The following is a 22,500-nucleotide window of genomic DNA, read 5'->3' on the forward strand; positions in this document are numbered from 1 at the left end:
CCGTTACTTGTTGTTTGTACTCAGTGATAACATCACAACCGTTACTTGTTGTTTGTACTCAGTGATAACATCACAACCGTTACTTGTTGTTTGTACTCTGTGACAACATCACAACCGTTACTTGTTGTTTGTACTCAGTGATAACATCACAACCGTTACTTGTTGTTTGTACTCAGTGATAACATCACAACCGTTACTTGTTGTTTGTACTCTGTGATAACATCACAACCGTTACTTGTTGTTTGTACTCTGTGACAACATCACAACCGTTACTTGTTGTTTGTACTCAGTGATAACATCACAACCGTTACTTGTTGTTTGTACTCAGTGATAACATCACAACCGTTACTTGTTGTTTGTACTCAGTGATAACATCACAACCGTTACTTGTTGTTTGTACTCTGTGATAACATCACAACCGTTACTTGTTGTTTGTACTCAGTGATAACATCACAACCGTTACTTGTTGTTTGTACTCAGTGATAACATCACAACCGTTACTTGTTGTTTGTACTCTGTGATAACATCACAACCGTTACTTGTTGTTTGTACTCTGTGATAACATCACAACCGTTACTTGTTGTTTGTACTCAGTGATAACATCACAACCGTTACTTGTTGTTTGTACTCAGTGATAACATCACAACCGTTACTTGTTGTTTGTACTCAGTGATAACATCACAACCGTTACTTGTTGTTTGTACTCAGTGATAACATCACAACCGTTACTTGTTGTTTGTACTCAGTGATAACATCACAACCGTTACTTGTTGTTTGTACTCTGTGACAACATCACAACCGTTACTTGTTGTTTGTACTCAGTGATAACATCACAACCGTTACTTGTTGTTTGTACTCAGTGATAACATCACAACCGTTACTTGTTGTTTGTACTCTGTGACATCACAACCGTTACTTGTTGTTTGTACTCTGTGACAACATCACAACCGTTACTTGTTGTTTGTACTCTGTGACAACATCACAACCGTTACTTGTTGTTTGTACTCAGTGATAACATCACAACCGTTACTTGTTGTTTGTACTCTGTGATAACATCACAACCGTTACTTGTTGTTTGTACTCTGTGACAACATCACAACCGTTACTTGTTGTTTGTACTCAGTGATAACATCACAACCGTTACTTGTTGTTTGTACTCTGTGATAACATCACAACCGTTACTTGTTGTTTGTACTCTGTGACAACATCACAACCGTTACTTGTTGTTTGTACTCAGTGATAACATCACAACCGTTACTTGTTGTTTGTACTCAGTGATAACATCACAACCGTTACTGTGATAACATCACAACCGTTACTTGTTGTTTGTACTCTGTGATAACATCACAACCGTTACTTGTTGTTTGTACTCAGTGATAACATCACAACCGTTACTTGTTGTTTGTACTCAGTGATAACATCACAACCGTTACTTGTTGTTTGTACTCTGTGATAACATCACAACCGTTACTTGTTGTTTGTACTCTGTGACAACATCACAACCGTTACTTGTTGTTTGTACTCAGTGATAACATCACAACCGTTACTTGTTGTTTGTACTCAGTGATAACATCACAACCGTTACTTGTTGTTTGTACTCTGTGATGACATCACAACCGTTACTTGTTGTTTGTACTCTGTGATAACATCACAACCGTTACTTGTTGTTTGTACTCTGTGATAACATCACAACCGTTACTTGTTGTTTGTACTCTGTGATAACATCACAACCGTTACTTGTTGTTTGTACTCAGTGATAACATCACAACCGTTACTTGTTGTTTGTACTCAGTGATAACATCACAACCGTTACTTTTTGTTTGTACTCAGTGATAACATCACAACCGTTACTTGTTGTTTGTACTCAGTGATAACATCACAACCGTTACTTGTTGTTTGTACTCAGTGATAACATCACAACCGTTACTTGTTGTTTGTACTCTGTGATAACATCACAACCGTTACTTGTTGTTTGTACTCTGTGATAACATCACAACCGTTACTTGTTGTTTGTACTCTGTGATAACATCACAACCGTTACTTGTTGTTTGTACTCTGTGATAACATCACAACCGTTACTTGTTGTTTGTACTCAGTGATAACATCACAACCGTTACTTGTTGTTTGTACTCAGTGATAACATCACAACCGTTACTTGTTGTTTGTACTCAGTGATAACATCACAACCGTTACTTGTTGTTTGTACTCAGTGATAACATCACAACCGTTACTTGTTGTTTGTACTCTGTGATAACATCACAACCGTTACTTGTTGTTTGTACTCAGTGATAACATCACAACCGTTACTTGTTGTTTGTACTCAGTGATAACATCACAACCGTTACTTGTTGTTTGTACTCTGTGATACCATCACAACCGTTACTTGTTGTTTGTACTCTGTGATAACATCACAACCGTTACTTGTTGTTTGTACTCTGTGACAACATCACAACCGTTACTTGTTGTTTGTACTCAGTGATAACATCACAACCGTTACTTGTTGTTTGTACTCAGTGATAACATCACAACCATTACTTGTTGTTTGTACTCAGTGATAACATCACAAACATTACTTGTTTGTACTCAGTGATAACATCACAACCGTTACTTGTTGTTTGTACTCAGTGATAACATCACAACCGTTACTTGTTGTTTGTACTCAGTGATAACATCACAAACGTTACTTGTTGTTTGTACTCTGTGACATCACAACCGTTACTTGTTGTTTGTACTCTGTGACAACATCACTCACGTTGCTTGTTGTTTGTACTCTGTGACATCACAACCGTTACTTGTTGTTTGTACTCTGTGACATCACAACCGTTACTTGTTGTTTGTACTCTGTGACAAAATCACAACCGTTACTTGTTGTTTGTACTCTGTGACAATATCACAACCGTTACTTGTTGTTTGTACTCTGTGACATCACAACCGTTACTTGTTGTTTGTACTCTGTGACAACATCACAACCGTTACTTGTTGTTTGTACTCTGTGACAACATCACAACCGTTACTTGTTGTTTGTACTCTGTGACAACATCACAACCGTTACTTGTTGTTTGTACTCTGTGACAACATCACAACCGTTACTTGTTGTTTGTACTCTGTGACATCACAACCGTTACTTGTTGTTTGTACTCTGTGACAACATCACAACCGTTACTTGTTGTTTGTACTCTGTGACATCACAACCGTTACTTGTTGTTTGTACTCTGTGACAACATCACAACCGTTACTTGTTGTTTGTACTCTGTGACAACATCACAACCGTTACTTGTTGTTTGTACTCTGTGACATCACAACCGTTACTTGTTGTTTGTACTCTGTGACAACATCACAACCGTTACTTGTTGTTTGTACTCTGTGACAACATCACTCACGTTGCTTGTTGTTTGTACTCTGTGACAGCATCACAACCGTTACTTGTTGTTTGTACTCTGTGACAACATCACAACCGTTACTTGTTGTTTGTACTCTGTGACAACATCACAACCGTTACTTGTTGTTTGTACTCTGTGACAACATCACAACCGTTACTTGTTGTTTGTACTCTGTGACATCACAACCGTTACTTGTTGTTTGTACTCTGTGACATCACAACCGTTACTTGTTGTTTGTACTCTGTGACAACATCACTCACGTTGCTTGTTGTTTGTACTCTGTGACAACATCACAACCGTTGCTTGTTGTTTGTACTCTGTGACAACATCACAACCGTTACTTGTTTGTACTCAGTGACATCACAACCGTTACTTGTTGTTTGTACTCTGTGACATCACAACCGTTACTTGTTGTTTGTACTCTGTGACAACATCACAACCGTTACTTGTTGTTTGTACTCTGTGACAACATCACAACCGTTACTTGTTGTTTGTACTCTGTGACATCACAACCGTTACTTGTTGTTTGTACTCTGTGTCAACATCACTCACGTTAATTGTTGTTTGTACTCTGTGGCAACATCACAACCGTTACTTGTTGTTTGTACTCTGTGACATCACAACCGTTACTTGTTGTTTGTACTCTGTGACAACATCACAACCGTTACTTGTTGTTTGTACTCTGTGACAACATCACAACCGTTACTTGTTGTTTGTACTCTGTGACATCACAACCGTTACTTGTTTGTACTCTGTGACAACATCACAACCGTTACTTGTTGTTTGTACTCTGTGACAACACAACCGTTACTTGTTGTTTGTACTCTGTGACAACATCACAACCGTTACTTGTTGTTTGTACTCTGTGAGAACATCACAACCGTTACTTGTTGTTTGTACTCAGTGATAACATCACAACCGTTACTTGTTGTTTGTACTCAGTGATAACATCACAACCGTTACTTGTTGTTTGTACTCAGTGATAACATCACAACCGTTACTTGTTGTTTGTACTCTGTGACAACATCACTCACGTTAATTATTGTTTGTAACTAAAATTTCGAACGTTTTTTTTTTCGCTCAGGTACAACATATGTAGCCGAGTGACAGACAGGTGCGCCACTCTGGGTGTGTCTGAGATCGCTGGCATGTGTCAGCCACTCAGATCTTGTAATGTCAACGAGGACACGGGGCTGCAGATTGCTTACACCATCGCTCACGAACTGGGCCACAAGTAAGACCTGTGTTGATCAGTGTTGTTCGTGAACTGAGTGCTTCATGTTATCAGTGTACTCTGAGTGGTCATTACTGATGCATACAGTATCTTCCCTTGCATATATAACGCCACACTGAGACAAGAAAACGGAATAATCTTTGCAGATTTGACGAGAATTGAGTCACTCAACGTACAAGACTTAATTTCAGTTTGCCAGTCAGGGCATTTTGGCTCCTATTTTTAGTGTTTATTGTCTCTCTGTGGGTTCGTGTGTGCTGTCAGAGGAGAGTCTCTCAGCCTCAGTGTCTCTCCGTCTCTCAGCTTTGGCATGAACCACGACGGTCCACAGAACGGCTGTGAGAGTCACCTTGGATCAACCCAGCACGTCATGTCTCCCCACCTCACCAATGATGCCATCCCAGTGACCTGGTCCAACTGTAGCAGACACGAGATAACACACTTCCTGGAGTGAGTACCATACTGTTCTTCCTGACACTTCCTAGAGTACCATAGTGTTCTTCCTGACACTTCCTAGGGTGCCATACTGTACTTCCTGACACTTCCTAGAGTGAATACCATCCTGTTCTTCCTGACACTTCCTAGAGTGAGTGCCATCTTGTTCTTCCTGACACTTCCTCGACTGAGTACCATCCTGTTCTTCCTGGCACTTCCTAGAGTGAGTACCATCCTGTTCTTCCTGACACTTCCTAGAGTGAGTACCATCCTGTTCTTCCTGGCACTTCCTAGAGTGAGTACCATCCTGTTCTTCCTGACACTTCCTAGAGTGAGTACCATCCTGTTCTTCCTGACACTTCCTAGAGTGAGTACCATCCTGTTCTTCCTGACACTTCCTAGAGTGAGTACCATCCTGTTCTTCCTGACACTTCCTAGAGTGAGTACCATAGTGTTCTTCCTGACACTTCCTAGAGTACCATAGTGTTCTTCCTGACACTTCCTAGGGTGCCATACTGTACTTCCTGACACTTCCTAGAGTGAGTACCATCCTGTTCTTCCTGACACTTCCTAGAGTGAGTACCATCTTGTTCTTCCTGACACTTCCTCGACTGAGTACCATCCTGTTCTTCCTGGCACTTCCTAAAGTGAGTACCATCCTGTTCTTCCTGACACTTCCTAGAGTGAGTACCATCCTGTTCTTCCTGGCACTTCCTAGAGTGAGTACCATCCTGTTCTTCCTGACACTTCCTAGAGTGAGTACCATCCTGTTCTTCCTGACACTTCCTAGAGTGAGTACCATCCTGTTCTTCCTGACACTTCCTAGAGTGAGTACCATCCTGTTCTTCCTGACACTTCCTAGAGTGAGTACCATCCTGTTCTTCCTGACACTTCCTAGAGTGAGTACCATCCTGTTCTTCCTGACACTTCCTAGAGTGAGTACCATCCTGTTCTTCCTGACACTTCCTAGAGTGAGTACCATCCTGTTCTTCCTGACACTTCCTAGAGTGAGTACCATCCTGTTCTTCCTGACACTTCCTAGAGTGAGTACCATCCTGTTCTTCCTGACACTTCCTAGAGTACCATCCTGTTCTTCCTGACACTTCCTCGACTGAGTACCATCCTGTTCTTCCTGGCACTTCCTCGACTGAGTACCATCCTGTTCTTCCTGACTTCCCATCTGTCTCAACAGTTCTTATACCTACACTATTTTCTCTACAACACAAGACATCTAGAAAACGGCTACTCAAGATATTTTTTTTTAATTATGTGGCCGAAGTTGCTAATTTATTGTGGACGTCACATGTGGAGGGTCGTTCAAGAGTTATGAATACACGAAATACCTATGAACTAGCCAACAAAATTAGTTAGGAGAAGCAGCTATTGTATTTTCTCATTGCTTTGGTAACTTCTATTCACTGAACCTTGCATATACCCCGACTGCCAGACTACCCTTCGTATATATGTCTGTGGCATCTAGCTTGTAGACCATCCTGTGGGTTACTTGCAGATGGTTCTGTGTGGTCATGATCCAAGTGTCGTGGTCTTAGACCGGCATCCTGGTTGATGTCCTGGTCAGTCAGGCTGTTGGTGAACCTGCTTCCTCTATTGTTGATAATGTGACTACTGGGTATCTCGTTGCTGGCGGTGGGCACTAACAGTTTGGTCAATCAGGGCAGCAAGCAGGAGGCCTGGTCTGGCCGCTGACCTCAGGAACAGACTATAGTCAACCTACACGATATTTAACCTGGATAATATAGCAAGTTTATATTGATATGTAAGTTATATTAGAGAGGTGAGGTTAAGAGAGGTTAGAGAGGCAGGTGGTAGGCAGCACCAGCACTCACCAGCTGACAGCAGGTAAGGCCCGTCTGTCTCTTGTTACGTTTGCCATCTGTCCTCTTTGAATCCAGGTCACGCGGGTTGCCATCTGTCGCTGCCTCTCAGGTCACTAGCTGTCCCTGCCTCTCAGGTCATCAACTGTCCCTGCCTCCCAGGTCACCAGCTGTCCCCGCCTCTCAGGTCACAAGCTGTCCCTGCCTCTCAGGTCACAAGCTGTCCCTGCCTCTTAGGTCACAAGCTGTCCCTACCTCTCAGGTCACTAACTGCCCCTGCCTCCCAGGTCACAAGCTGTCCCTGCCTCTCAGGTCACTAACTGCCCCTGCCTCCCAGGTCACCAGCTGTTCCCGCCTCTCAGGTCACAAGCTGTCCCTGCCTCTTAGGTCACAAGCTGTCCCTGCCTCTCAGGCCACTAGCTGCCCCTGCCTTCCAGGTCACTAGCTGTCCCTGCCTCTCAGGTCATCAGCTGTCCTTGCCTCCCAGGTCACACAGGTTATCAAGGCTCCCTCTTCCTACAGGTCAGAGATCTCCCAAACATTACATCCGTAAAATGTACGAAATACTAAATTTTGTACATATCTAGTTTACTAGAGAGGGAAGTCTAACTAGAAGTCAGCCTGTTAGTTAGTTACTAGTTGTCAAAGACACTTGTCAGTAGACACTGCGTGTGTACTCACCTAATTGTGGTTGCAGGGGTCGAGACTCAGCTCCTGGTCCCGACTGTGTGTGTGTGTGTGTGTGTGTGTGTGTGTGTGAGAACAGACCAGGAAATGTTCACAGAAGCAGAGCTGGATTAAGATTTTCTAGGCCCCTGGGGTACAGGTACTGTGAGACCCCTGTGGTACAAGTACTGTGAGGCCCCTGGGTTTCAGGTACTGTGAGGCCCCTGGGCTACAGGAACTGTGAGGCCCCTGGGCTACAGGTACTGTGAGGCCCCTGGGCTACAGGTACTGTGAGGCCCCTAGACTACAGGTACTGTGAGGCCCCTTGGCTACAGGTACTGTGAGGCCCCTGGGCTACAGGAACTGTGAGACCCCTGTGCAACAGGTACTGTGAGGCCCCTGGGCTACAGGTACTGTGAGACCCCTGGGCTACAGGTACTGTGATGCTCCTGGGCTACAGGTACTGTGAGGCCCCTGGGCTAGAGGTAGTGTGAGGCTCCTGGGCTACAGGTACTGTGAGGCCCTTGGGCAACAGGTGCTGTGAGGCCCCTTGGCTGCAGGTACTATGAGGTCTCTGGGCTACAGGTACTGGGAGGCCCCTGGGCTACAGGTACTGTGAGGCTCCTGGGCTACAGGTACTGTGAGACCCCTGGGCTCCTCGGCTACTGGTACTGTGAATCTCGTGGGCTACAGGCACTGTGAGGCCCCTTGGCTAGAGGTACTGTGAGGCCCCTGGGCTAGAGGTACTGTGAGGCTCCTGGGCTACAGGTACTGAGAGGCTCCTGGGCTACAGGTACTGTGAGGCCCCTGGGCGACAGGTACTGTGAGCCCCTGGGCTACAGGTACTGTAAGAACCCTGGGCTGCAGGTACTGTGAGGCCCCTGGGCTACAGATACTGTGAGGCTTCTTGGCTACAGGTACTGTGAGGCCCCTGGGGTACAGTACTGTGAGGCCACTGGGCTACAAGTACTGTGAGGCCCCTGGGCTAAAGGTACTGTGAGGCCCCTGGGCTACAGGTACTGTAAGGCCCCTTGGCTACAGGTACTGTGAGGCCCCTGGGCTACAGGTACTCTGAGGCCCATGGGGTACTGGCACTGTGAGGCCCCTGGTCTACAGGTACTGTGAGGCTTCTGGGATACACGTACTGTGAGGCTTCTGGGCTACAGGTACTGTGAGGCCCCTGGGTTATAGGTACTATGAGGATCCTGGGCTACAGGTAGCCTGCTGTGAGGCTCCTGGGCTACAGGTACTGAGAGCCTCCTTTGCTACAGGTACTGTGAGGCCTCTGGGCTACAGGTACCGTGAGGCACCTGGGCTAAAGGTACTGTGACGCCCCTTGGTTACAGGTTCTGTGAGGCCCCTGGGCTACAGGTACTGTGAGGCCCCTGGGTTAAAGGGACTGTGAGGCTCCTTGGCTTCGGGTACTATGATACTCCTAGCCTGAAGGTACTGTGAGGTTCTTGGGCTACAGGTAGCCTACTGTGAGGCTCCTGGGCTACAGGTACTGTGACGCCCCTGGGCGACAGGTACTGTGAGGCTCCTGGGCTACAGGCACTGTGAGGCCCCTGGGCTACATGTACTGTGACACCCCTTGGTTACAGGTACTGTGAGGCCCCTGGGCTACAGGCACTGTGAGGCCCCTGGGCTGCAGGTACTGTGAGGCTCCTGGCTACAGGTATCGTGAGGTTCCTGGTCTAAAGGTACTGTGAAGCCCCTTGGTTACAGGTACTGTGAGGCCCCTGGTCTATAGGTACTGTGTGTGTGTTGGAGTTGTTTTGTGTGTGTTGCAACCGTTGTGTGTGTTGCAGCCGTTGTGTGTGTTGCAACCGTTGTGCGTTGCAGTCGTTGTGTGTGTGTTGCAGCCGTTGTATGTGTGTGTGTGTTGCAGCCGTTGAGTGTGTGTTGCAACCGTTGTGTGTGTTGCAGTTGTTGTGTGTGTGTTGCGGCCGTTGTATGTGTGTGTGTGTTGCAGCCGTTGAGTGTGTGTTGCAACCGTTGTGTGTGTTGCAGTTGTTGTGTGTGTGTTGCGGCCGTTGTATGTGTGTGTGTTGCAGCCGTTGAGTGTGTGTTGCAACCGTTGAGTGTGTGTTGCAACCGTTGAGTGTGTGTTGCAACCGTTTACTGATGCATCCCTTGTCTGAGTGTCTCAGGATCTGAGTGACACACTACGAGACACTCAGTATCTGAGTGTCTCTGGCACACTGAGCATCTGATTGTCTCTGGCACCCTCAGTATCTGAGTGTCTCTGGCACAGTCAGTATCTGAGTGTCTCTGGCATCCTCGGTATCTGAGTGTTTCTGGCACAGTCAGTATCTGAGTGCTCTGGTACCCCTCAGTATCTGAGTGTCTCTGGCACTGTCAGTATCTGAGTGTCTCTGGCACCCTCAGTATCTGAGTGTCTCTGGCACAGTCAGTATATGAGTGTTTCTGGCACTGTCAGTATCTGAGTGTCTCTGGCACCCTCAGTATCTGAGTGTTTCTGGCGCAGTCATTATCTGAGTATCTCCGACACAGTCAGTATCTGAGTGTCTCTGACACAGTCAGTATCTGAGTGTCTCTGACACAGTCAGTATCTGAGTGTCTCTGACACAGTCAGTATCTGAGTGTCTCTGACACAGTCAGTATCTGAGTGTCTCTGACACAGTCAGTATCTGAGTGTCTCTGACACAGTTAGTATCTGAGTGTCTCTGACACAGTCAGTATCTGAGTGTCTCTGACACAGTCAGTATCTGAGTATCTCCGACACAGTCAGTATCTGAGTGTCTCTGACACCGTCAGTATCTGAGTGTCTCTGACACCGTCAGTATCTGAGTGTCTCTGGCACCGTCAGTATCTGAGTGTCTTTGTCACAGCCACTATTTGAGTGTCTTTGGCACACTCAGTATCTGAGTGTCTCTGGCTCACTCATTATCTGAGTGTCTCTGGCACACTCAGCATCTGAGTGTCTTTGTCACAGTCACTATCGGAGTGTCTTTGGCACACTCAGTATCTGAATGTCTTTGGTACAATCACTGTCTGAGTGTCTTTGGCACACTCAGCATCTGAGTGTCTCTGGCACACTCAGCATCTGAGTGTCTCTGGCACACTCAGTATCTGAGTGTCTCTGGCACACTCAGCATCTGAGTTTCTCTGGCACACTCAGTATCTGAGTGTCTCTGGCACACTCAGTATCTGAGTGTCTCTGGCGCACTCAGCATCTGAGTGTCTCTGGCACACTCAGTATCTGAGTGTCTCTGGCACACTCAGTATCTGAGTGTCTCTGGCACACTCAGCATCTGAGTGTCTCTGGCACACTCAGCATCTGAGTTTCTCTGGCACACTCAGTATCTGAGTGTCTCTGGCACACTCAGCATCTGAGTGTCTCTGGCACACTCAGTATCTGAGTTTCTCTGGCACACTCAGCATCTGAGTGTCTCTGGCACACTCAGTATCTGAGTGTCTCTGGCACACTCAGCATCTGAGTGTCTCTGGCACACTCAGTATCTGAGTGTCTCTGGCACACTCAGTATCTGAGTGTCTCTGGCACACTCAGTATCTGAGTGTCTCTGGCACACTCAGTATCTGAGTGTCTCTGGCACACTCAGCATCTGAGTGTCTCTGGCACACTCAGTATCTGAGTGTCTCTGGCACACTCAGTATCTGAGTGTCTCTGGCACACTCAGCATCTGAGTGTCTCTGGCACACTCAGTATCTGAGTTTCTCTGGCACACTCAGCATCTGAGTGTCTCTGGCACACTCAGTATCTGAGTGTCTCTGGCACACTCAGTATCTGAGTGTCTCTGGCACACTCAGTATCTGAGTGTCTCTGGCACACTCAGTATCTGAGTGTCTCTGGCACACTCAGCATCTGAGTGTCTCTGGCACACTCAGTATCTGAGTGTCTCTGGCACACTCAGTATCTGAGTGTCTCTGGCACACTCAGCATCTGAGTGTCTCTGGCACACTCAGTATCTGAGTGTCTCTGGCACACTCAGTATCTGAGTGTCTCTGGCACACTCAGTATCTGAGTGTCTCTGGCACACTCAGTATCTGAGTGTCTCTGGCACACTCAGTATCTGAGTGTCTCTGGCACACTCAGTATCTGAGTGTCTCTGGCACACTCAGTATCTGAGTGTCTCTGGCACACTCAGTATCTGAGTGTCTCTGGCACACTCAGTATCTGAGTGTCTCTGGCACACTCAGTATCTGAGTGTCTCTGGCACACTCAGTATCTGAGTGTCTCTGGCACACTCAGTATCTGAGTGTCTCTGGCACACTCAGTATCTGAGTGTCTCTGGCACACTCAGTATCTGAGTGTCTCTGGCACACTCAGTATCTGAGTGTCTCTGGCACACTCAGTATCTGAGTGTCTCTGGCACACTCAGTATCTGAGTGTCTCTGGCACACTCAGTATCTGAGTGTCTCTGGCACACTCAGCATCTGAGTGTCTCTGGCACACTCAGTATCTGAGTGTCTCTGGCACACTCAGTATCTGAGTGTCTCTGGCACACTCAGTATCTGAGTGTCTCTGGCACACTCAGTATCTGAGTGTCTCTGGCACACTCAGCATCTGAGTGTCTCTGGCACACTCAGCATCTGAGTGTCTCTGGCACACTCAGTATCTGAGTGTCTCTGGCACACTCAGCATCTGAGTGTCTCTGGCACACTCAGCATCTGAGTGTCTCTGGCACACTCAGTATCTGAGTGTCTCTGGCACACTCAGCATCTGAGTGTCTCTGGCACACTCAGCATCTGAGTGTCTCTGGCACACTCAGTATCTGAGTGTCTCTGGCACACTCAGTATCTGAGTGTCTCTGGCACACTCAGTATCTGAGTGTCTCTGGCACACTCAGCATCTGAGTGTCTCTGGCACACTCAGTATCTGAGTGTCTCTGGCACACTCAGCATCTGAGTGTCTCTGGCACACTCAGTATCTGAGTGTCTCTGGCACACTCAGTATCTGAGTGTCTCTGGCACACTCAGCATCTGAGTGTCTCTGGCACACTCAGTATCTGAGTGTCTCTGGCACACTCAGTATCTGAGTGTCTCTGGCACACTCAGCATCTGAGTGTCTCTGGCACACTCAGCATCTGAGTTTCTCTGGCACACTCAGAATCTGAGTGTCTCTCTCAGTATCTGAGTGTCTCTGGCACACTCAGCATCTGAGTGTCTCTGGCACACTCAGTATCTGAGTGTCTCTGGCACACTCAGTATCTGAGTGTCTCTGGCACACTCAGTATCTGAGTGTCTCTGGCACACTCAGCATCTGAGTGTCTCTGGCACACTCAGTATCTGAGTGTCTCTGGCACACTCAGTATCTGAGTGTCTCTGGCACACTCAGCATCTGAGTGTCTCTGGCACACTCAGTATCTGAGTGTCTCTGGCACACTCAGTATCTGAGTGTCTCTGGCACACTCAGCATCTGAGTGTCTCTGGCACACTCAGTATCTGAGTGTCTCTGGCACACTCAGCATCTGAGTGTCTCTGGCACACTCAGTATCTGAGTGTCTCTGGCACACTCAGCATCTGAGTGTCTCTGGCACACTCAGTATCTGAGTGTCTCTGGCACACTCAGTATCTGAGTGTCTCTGGCACACTCAGTATCTGAGTGTCTCTGGCACACTCAGTATCTGAGTGTCTCTGGCACACTCAGCATCTGAGTGTCTCTGGCACACTCAGTATTTGAGTGTCTCTGGCACACTCAGCATCTGAGTGTCTCTGGCACACTCAGCATCTGAGTGTCTCTGGCACACTCAGCATCTGAGTGTCTCTGGCACACTCAGCATCTGAGTGTCTCTGGCACACTCAGCATCTGAGTGTCTCTGGCACACTCAGTATCTGAGTGTCTCTGGCACACTCAGTATCTGAGTGTCTCTTGCACACTCAGTATCTGAGTGTCTCTGGCACACTCAGCATCTGAGTGTCTCTGGCACACTCAGTATCTGAGTGTCTCTTGCACACTCAGTATCTGAGTGTCTCTGGCACACTCAGTATCTGAGTGTCTCTTGCACACTCAGTATCTGAGTGTCTCTGGCACACTCAGTATCTGAGTGTCTCTTGCACACTCAGTATCTGAGTGTCTCTGGCACACTCAGCATCTGAGTGTCTCTGGCACACTCAGTATCTGAGTGTCTCTTGCACACTCAGTATCTGAGTGTCTCTGGCACACTCAGCATCTGAGCGTCTCTGGCACACTCAGTATCTGAGTGTCTCTGGCACACTCAGTATCTGAGTGTCTCTGGCACACTCAGTATCTGAGTGTCTCTGGCACACTCAGTATCTGAGTGTCTCTGGCACACTCAGTATCTGAGTGTCTCTGGCACACTCAGTATCTGAGTGTCTCTGGCACACTCAGTATCTGAGTGTCTCTGGCACACTCAGTATCTGAGTGTCTCTGGCACACTCAGTATCTGAGTGTCTCTGGCACACTCAGTATCTGAGTGTCTCTGGCACACTCAGTATCTGAGTGTCTCTGGCACACTCAGTATCTGAGTTTCTTTTTTGTAGATGAATGGTTCAGAGAACCGACATGTTGATAAATTAGACACATGTGCAACTCTTGGGTATCTTTATTGAGGAAACGTTTCGCCACACAGTGGCTTCATCAGTCCATACATAGGAGAAACTTGAAGAACAGGAGGAGAATGAGGTAATCAGTCCCTCAACCTTGAGTCGATGTGTTCAGTCCTTCAATCTTGAGTAGAATACGGCAGATGAGCGGAGAAGCAGCTTATAAACCGTATGGCAGGAGAGGTGTAGCAGTCATAGGTGGTGTTACATTTGTTCAATGTGGAAGTAGGTCGTGCCCAAGAATTAGGCAAGCGAAGAATGTGACACGACCTATGACTGCTGCACCTCTCCTGCCATACGGTGTATAAGCTGCTTCTCCGCTCATCTGCCGTATTCTACTCAAGATTGAAGGACTGAACACATCGACTCAAGGTTGAGGGACTGATTACCTCATTCTCCTCCTGTTCTTCAAGTTTCTCCTACGTATGGACTGATGAAGCCACTGTGTGGCGAAACGTTTCCTCAATAAAGATACCCAAGAGTTGCACATGTGTCTAATTTATCATCTGAGTTTCTCTGGCACACTCAGTATCTGAGTGTCTCTGGCACACTCAGTATCTGAGTGTCTCTGGCACACTCAGCATCTGAGTGTCTCTGGCACACTCAGTATCTGAGTGTCTCTTGCACATGTTTACGTATGTTATAACACTCTTCGTTCATTTGGTTTATTCAGCACCTCATGAGATCTCGCACCATCGTCTTACCGTAAATCTCGGTCTGGGATCGTTATAGTGTCTTACACTCAGTCTGGGATCACCAGAGTCTGTAACACAGAGCCTGGGATCACCATAGTCTGTAACACTCAGCCTGGGATCACCATAGTCTAACACTCAGCCTGGGATCACCATAGTCTGTAACACTCAGCCTGGGATCATCATAGCCTAACACTCAGCCTGGGATCACCATAGTCTCTAACACTCAGCCTGGGATCACCATAGTCTCTAACACTCAGCCTGGGATCACCATAGTCTCTGACACTCAGCCTGGGATCACCATAGTCTGTAACACTCAGCCTGGGATCATTATAGTTTAACACTCATCCTGGGATCACCATTGTCTCTAACACTCAGCCTGGGATCATCATAGCCTAACACTCAGCCTGGGATCACCATAGTCTAACACTCAGCCTGGGATCACCATAGTCTGTAACACTCAGCCTGGGATCATCATAGCCTAACACTCAGCCTGGGATCACCATAGTCTCTGACACTCAGCCTGGGATCACCATAGTCTGTAACACTCAGCCTGGGATCACCATTGTCTCTAACACTCAGCCTGGGATCACCATAGTCTAACACTCAGCCTGGGATCACCATAGTCTAACACTCATCCTGGGATCACCATTGTCTCTAACACTCAGCCTGGGATCACCATAAGAACATAAGAATGTAGGAACACTGCAGAAGGCCTCCTGGCCCATACGAGGCAGGTCCTTATCAAAACGACATCTACCTAAAGCTACTCAAGAAACAACTCCCGCACCCCCCAACACCAATCAAACCCAGCCCCTCCCACTCATATATTTGTCCAGTCTCTTCTTAAAGCTACCCAAGGTCCTAGCCTCTATCACCCCACTGGGAAGACTGTTCCACGCATCTACAACTCTGTTAGAAAACCAGTACTTACCTATGTCCTTTCTAAATCTAAATTTATCCAACTTAAATCCATTATTCCTGGTTCTTACCTGGTTCGACACCCTCAGTACTTTATTAATGTCTCCCTTGTTTATGCCCGTCATCCACTTATACACTTCAATGATATCTCCCCTCATTCTACGCCTCTCCAGAGAGTGGAGTTTAAGGCTTTTTAAGCCTATCTTCATACGGGAGGTTCCTTACACAGTAAATCATTTTAGTCAGTGGTGACGTGTACTTAGCTCAGTGGTGACGTGTACTTAGCCAGTGGTGACGTGTACTTTTGAGTGGTGACGTGTACTTAGCTCTGTGAAGACCTGTTTGTGTGCTCTTGAGTGGTGACCTGTACTTTGAGTGCTGACCTGTACTTAACTCTGTGAAGAAGTGTCTTGTTTGCTCCCGTGGACTGAACCAAGATGCCCTCCATCGAGCAACTTTACCAGCAACTTAAGGAAGAATTGAAGGCAGCGAAGATGGAGATACGGCGATTGACCGAGGAAAACAAGAGGATTCGTAGTAGTCCTCCTGTTTCGAGTCCTCAGGTCAAGAAGGGATCGTGGTCAGTGGCTGGACAGCAGGGGACGACGAAGTTGACGATCAAGAAGACGAATGGAAAGCCAGAAACGATGAAGAAGAAAGAGACTGCTGTGGAAACTCCCGTGGAAACCTCCAACGCATTCTCGGTGCTACCCGACGAATGTGAGTCTACTACTGGGATCGTCACGACGAACGACAAGGAAGGTAAGAATATTGTTGTTGTTGGGGATAGCCAGGTTAGATACATGGATAGGGCATTCTGCTTGAAGGACAGGAGTAGGAGACAAAGGGTATGCTTTCCTGGGGCTGGGATGGAGGACATTGTTAGCCGGCTTGACAACATCATGAACGGTAATGGGATCAATCCTATTATTTGCCTCAGTGCTGGAGGCAATGATGTAGGCAAGCGTAGAAGTGAGGATTTAGTTAGAAAGTTCAGGACAGCTATAGACATGATTAGGAAGAAGGGGGGGCGCCCTGTTATATGTGGCATTTTGCCAAGAAGAGGTGTTGGTAATGAATGGTTGTCCAGAGCAATTGGTATTAATTGTTGGCTGGATAAACACTGTAAGGATAATGCAGTACCATTCATTGACAACTGGGACAACTTCTATGGCCGAAATGACATGTATGCCAGGGATGGGGTTCACTTATCCAGGGCAGGTGTGGGTTTTCTTGCTAACTCAGTTGAGGGGGTTGTTAGGACTTTAAACTAGGATTAGTTAGAGGTATGGGTTTAGAAATGATTAATAATGAGTATGGATATATTGACTTATGCTCTGATATTAAGAATCTTAATAGTAACTGTCATGGAGTAACTCTGGGTAATGATAATTTCAGAAATTGTGTAAAAACAAAGATGAATAGGAAAAATGTGCAGAAGAAAAAACATATGATGGTATTTTATGCTAACAGTCGAAGTGCAAGAAATAAAATTAATGAACTACGTTTGGTAGCATGTGCTGGGAACTTTGATATCATTGCATTAACTGAAACGTGGTATGATTTAAAGAGTCGGGATATGACTGCTGAGTGTAATATTCAGGGATTTAAGTTATTCAATGTGGATAGATGTAATGGGAAGGGGGGAGGAGTTGCATTGTATGTTCGAGAAAATATTAATTGTTGCATAAAAAAAGGTATAAAAATAGATGGAGCAGTAACAGAGTCTGTTTGGGTAGAGTTCGTGGAGGGTCAAGAAAAACTAATTCTAGGTGTAATATACCGACCTCCAGGCTTGGATCACGATAGAGGGAGACTTCTTTGGGACGAAATTGTTAGGGCTTCTGGACACAGTAACGTAGTCATAGTAGGGGACTTTAACTTTAGCCAAATTGACTGGAATTCTTTGACAGGTAATCTAGAGTCCAGTGACTTCATGGAAACAGTTCAGGACTGTTTTCTGAAACAGAGTGTAACTGAACCTACCAGGGGTAATAATTTGCTAGACCTAGTCTTGTCAAATAAGGAAACACTAGTGAATAATCTGGAGATCACTGAAGAGCTTGGCGCAAGTGATCACAAATCCATCACCTTTAGCATTAATTGGGAATGCAAGAATAATGATAATACAGTAAAAATCCCCGATTTTCGTTCTGCCGATTATAATGGACTTAGGGAACATCTGTCTAATCTTGATTGGGGTTATCTAGCTAATGATTTTATTGACGATAATCATACTTATGAATATGAAGGGATCTGCTTTTATGATTGTTTTCTTAATAATGTACACAGTGCCCAGAGTATATACATTCCCCAGAGAGAAATTAGGTCTAATAATAACGATCCCAAATGGGTTAACAGGAGGTTAAAGCATCTATTAGGGGAGAAAAGGGGAATTTATAGGCGCATCAGAAGAGGAGAGGTTAACCTTACTGACCAATATGTTCAGCTTAAAAGAGAAGTAAAAAAGGCGATTAGAAAGGCTAAACGTGACTATGAAATTAGAGTCGCTAATGAATCAAAGACTAATCCAAAGGGGTTCTTTCAAGTGTATAGGACGAAGGTGAAGGAAAAAGTAGGACCTCTGAAATCTGGGAATGGACAGCTGACGGATAATGAACTGGAAATGTGTTCCTTATTTAATGACTATTTTTTGTCAGTTTTTACACAGGAAGATGTAAATGAGATTCCAGTAATTAACAATTATTTAGTTCCTGATGAATTTAAGTTAACTAATATTACTGTCACGAGGGACATGGTTATTAAACAGATAGACAAACTGAAACAAAATAAGTCCCCGGGACCCGATGAGTTGTTTTCAAGGGTACTTAAGGAATGCAAGATGGAGCTTAGTCAGCCATTAACGAGTGTATTCAATGCGTCCATCCTTACCAGTGTTGTGCCAGAGATGTGGAAGATGGCTAATGTGGTTCCTATATTCAAATCAGGGGATAAGTCCACTCCTTCAAATTACCGTCCAATAAGCCTGACATCTATAGTGGGCAAGTTATTAGAATCAATTATAGCTGACATTATCAGAAGTCACCTTGAAGAGCATAACTTGATAAATGAATCTCAGCATGGATTCACGAGAGGTCGTTCCTGCCTGACAAACTTACTGACGTTCTTCAATAGAACATTTGAGGCAGTTGACAGTGATAAGGAATATGATATTGTTTATTTGGATTTTAGTAAAGCCTTCGACAGAGTACCTCACAAGAGACTCTTAAGAAAAGTGGCAGCTCATGGTATAGGAGGTAAAGTTCTAGCATGGATTGAGGCATGGCTTACCAATAGAAAGCAGAGAGTTACCATTAATGGAGTGAAATCTGAATGGGGATTAGTCACTAGTGGCGTTCCACAAGGATCAGTTTTAGGCCCTCTCTTGTTCATAATTTACATTAATGACCTTGATGAAGGGATTACTAGTGACATGAGTAAGTTTGCTGATGATACAAAGATAGGCCGTATAATTCACTCTGAGGAGGATATGAATGAACTCCAGGACGATTTGAACAAATTAATGTCTTGGTCTGAGAAATGGCAGATGAAGTTTAATGTGGATAAGTGTAAGGTACTTGCCCTTGGTAATGAAAATAACCCTCGAAGCTATAATCTAGGTGAAGTAGAGCTTGGTCATACAGAATGTGAAAAAGACTTGGGAGTCATGGTAAGCAGAAATCTAAAGCCAAGACAGCAATGCCTCAGTGTGCGCAACAAGGCCAACAGATTACTTGGATTTATCTCAAGAAGTATAAGTATTAAAATGGTATAAAATACCGACAGATTGTTAGGTAAGACACATATGCAACAGTTAGGTATCTTTATTTTGAAACGTTTCGCCTACACAGTAGGCTTCTTCAGTCGAGTACAGAAAAGTTGATAGAAGTAGAAGATACTTGAAGACGATGTAATCAGTCCATCACCCTTAAAGTTTTGAGGTGGTCAGTCCCTCAGTCTGGAGAAGAGCATTGTTCCGTTGTCTGAAACAATATGAAGTTGAAGTGACAGAATCGGGCCTTATATAGTGCCAGGAGGTGAGACGTAGGTTGATTTGGGAGGGCAGGTCTTCAAGTATCTTCTACTTCTATCAACTTTTCTGTACTCGACTGAAGAAGCCTACTGTGTAGGCGAAACGTTTCAAAATAAAGATACCTAACTGTTGCATATGTGTCTTACCTAACAAGTATAAGTAACAGAAGTCCAAAAGTTATTTTACAGCTCTATACATCACTAGTGAGGCCTCATTTAGATTATGCTGCTCAGTTTTGGTCCCCTTACTACAGGATGGACATAGACTCATTAGAGAACATACAGAGAAGAATGACTAAAATGATTTACTGTGTAAGGAACCTCCCGTATGAAGATAGACTTAAAGCCTTAAATCTCCACTCTCTGGAGAGGCGTAGAATGAGGGGAGATATCATTGAAGTGTATAAGTGGATGACGGGCATAAACAAGGGAGACATTAATAAAGTACTGAGGGTGTCGAACCAGGTAAGAACCAGGAATAATGGATTTAAGTTGGATAAATTTAGATTTAGAAAGGACATAGGTAAGTACTGGTTTTCTAACAGAGTTGTAGATGCGTGGAACAGTCTTCCCAGTGGGGTGATAGAGGCTAGGACCTTGGGCAGCTTTAAGAAGAGACTGGACAAATATATGAGTGGGAGGGGCTGGGTTTGATTGGTGTTGGGGGGTGCGAGAGTTGTTTCTTGAGTAGCTTTAGGTAGATGTCGTTTTGATAAGGACCTGCCTCGTATGGGCCAGTAGGCCTTCTGCAGTGTTCCTACATTCTTAAGAACATAAGAACATAAGAATGTAGGAACACTGCAGAAGGCCTACTGGCCCATACGAGGCAGGTCCTTATCAAAACGACATCTACCTAAAGCTACTCAAGAAACAACTCCCGCACCCCCCAACACCAATCAAACCCAGCCCCTCCCGCTCATATATTTGTCCAGTCTCTTCTTAAAGCTACCCAAGGTCCTAGCCTCTATCACCCCACTGGGAAGACTGTTCCACGCATCTACAACTCTGTTAGGTAAGACACATATGCAACAGTTAGACAACTTTATTCCGAAACGTTTCGCCTACACAGTAGGCTTCTTCAGTCGAATACAGAAAGTAGGCAGGAACAGTAGAGATGTGAAGACGATGTAATCAGTCCATCACCCTTAAAGTCGTAGAATTTGAGGTTGTCAGTCCCTCGGCCTGGAGAAGTTCAGTTCCATAGTCAGATAGTTCCTGACTATGGAACTGAACTTCTCCAGGCCGAGGGACTGACAACCTCAAATTCTACGACTTTAAGGGTGATGGACTGATTACATCGTCTTCACATCTCTACTGTTCCTGCCTACTTTCTGTATTCGACTGAAGAAGCCTACTGTGTAGGCGAAACGTTTCGGAATAAAGTTGTCTAACTGTTGCATATGTGTCTTACCTAACAACCTGTCGGTATTTTATACCATTTTGATGTTCATCTACAACTCTGTTAGAAAACCAGTACTTACCTATGTCCTTTCTAAATCTAAATTTATCCAACTTAAATCCATTATTCCTGGTTCTTACCTGGTTCGACACCCTCAGTACTTTATTAATGTCTCCCTTGTTTATGCCCGTCATCCACTTATACACTTCAATGATATCTCCCCTCATTCTACGCCTCTCCAGAGAGTGGAGATTTAAGGCTTTAAGTCTATCTTCATACGGGAGGTTCCTTACACAGTAAATGTTCTTATGTTCTCTGTATGTTCTCTAATGAGTCTATGTCCATCCTGTAGTAAGGGGACCAAAACTGAGCAGCATAATCTAAATGAGGCCTCACTAGTGAGGCCTCATTACACTTATCCACATTAAACTTCATCTGCCATTTTTCAGACCAAGACATTAATTTGTTCAAATCGTCCTGGAGTTCATTGATATCCTCCTCAGAGTGAATTATACGGCCTATCTTTGTATCATCAGCAAACTTACTCATGTCACTAGTAATCCCTTCATCAAGGTCATTAATGTAAATTATGAACAGGAGAGGGCCTAAAACTGATCCTTGTGGAACGCCACTAGTGACTAATCCCCATTCAGATTTCACTCCATTAATGGTAACTCTCTGCTTTCTATTGGTAAGCCATGCCTCAATCCATGCTAGAACTTTACCTCCTATACCATGATGATAAATTAGACACATGTGCAACTCTTGGGTATCTTTATTGAGGAAACGTTTCGCCACACAGTGGCTTCATCAGTCCATACGTAGGAGAAACTTGAAGAACAGGAGGAAAATGAGGTAATCAGTCCCTCAACCTTGAGTCGATGTGTTCAGTCCATCAATCTTGAGTAGAATACGGCATATGAGCGGAGAAGCAGCTTATAAACCGTATGGCAGGAGAGGTGTAGCAGTCATAGGTGGTGTTACATTTTTTCATCAATTTCTAATAAGTCTGCAGCTCCCAGGAGCTCACTACCGGGCCGGGCTTGTCTGCTCAACCTCTCAGGAGTTTTCCAGAGCAGATATAGCGGCGTTAAGAGTTTTCCAGAGCATATATAGCGGCGTTAAGAGTTTTCCAGAGAATACGGAGTACAAATTACTTGAAACAAATGTTATTGGACGTGTTGAGAGAGAGAGAGAGAGAGAGAGAGAGAGAGAGAGAGAGAGAGAGAGAGAGAGAGAGAGAGAGAGAGAGAGAGAGAGAGAGAGGAAGAGAGGAAGAGAGAGAGAGAGAGAGAGAGAGAGAGAGAGAGAGAGAGAGAGAGAGAGAGAGAGAGAGAGAGAGAGAGAGGGAGCTCTA

At 45.3% G+C, this 22,500-nt stretch overlaps 1 protein-coding gene across 1 annotated transcript in view; it reads left to right on the top strand.

The window, feature by feature from the left end:
* LOC128685248 (A disintegrin and metalloproteinase with thrombospondin motifs 6-like) overlaps nucleotides 1-22,500 on the top strand; it is a 267,981-nt gene that overhangs the window by 157,918 nt on the left and 87,563 nt on the right. Inside the window, exons 8-9 of the mRNA XM_070082935.1 lie at nucleotides 4,465-4,614; nucleotides 4,918-5,064. Coding sequence (XP_069939036.1) covers nucleotides 4,465-4,614; nucleotides 4,918-5,064 — 297 coding nt within the window. The remainder of the gene's footprint in view (nucleotides 1-4,464; nucleotides 4,615-4,917; nucleotides 5,065-22,500) is intronic.

Source organism: Cherax quadricarinatus, chromosome 8 (assembly GCF_038502225.1).
Source record: "Cherax quadricarinatus isolate ZL_2023a chromosome 8, ASM3850222v1, whole genome shotgun sequence".
In the NCBI taxonomy this organism is placed as follows: domain Eukaryota; kingdom Metazoa; phylum Arthropoda; class Malacostraca; order Decapoda; family Parastacidae; genus Cherax; species Cherax quadricarinatus.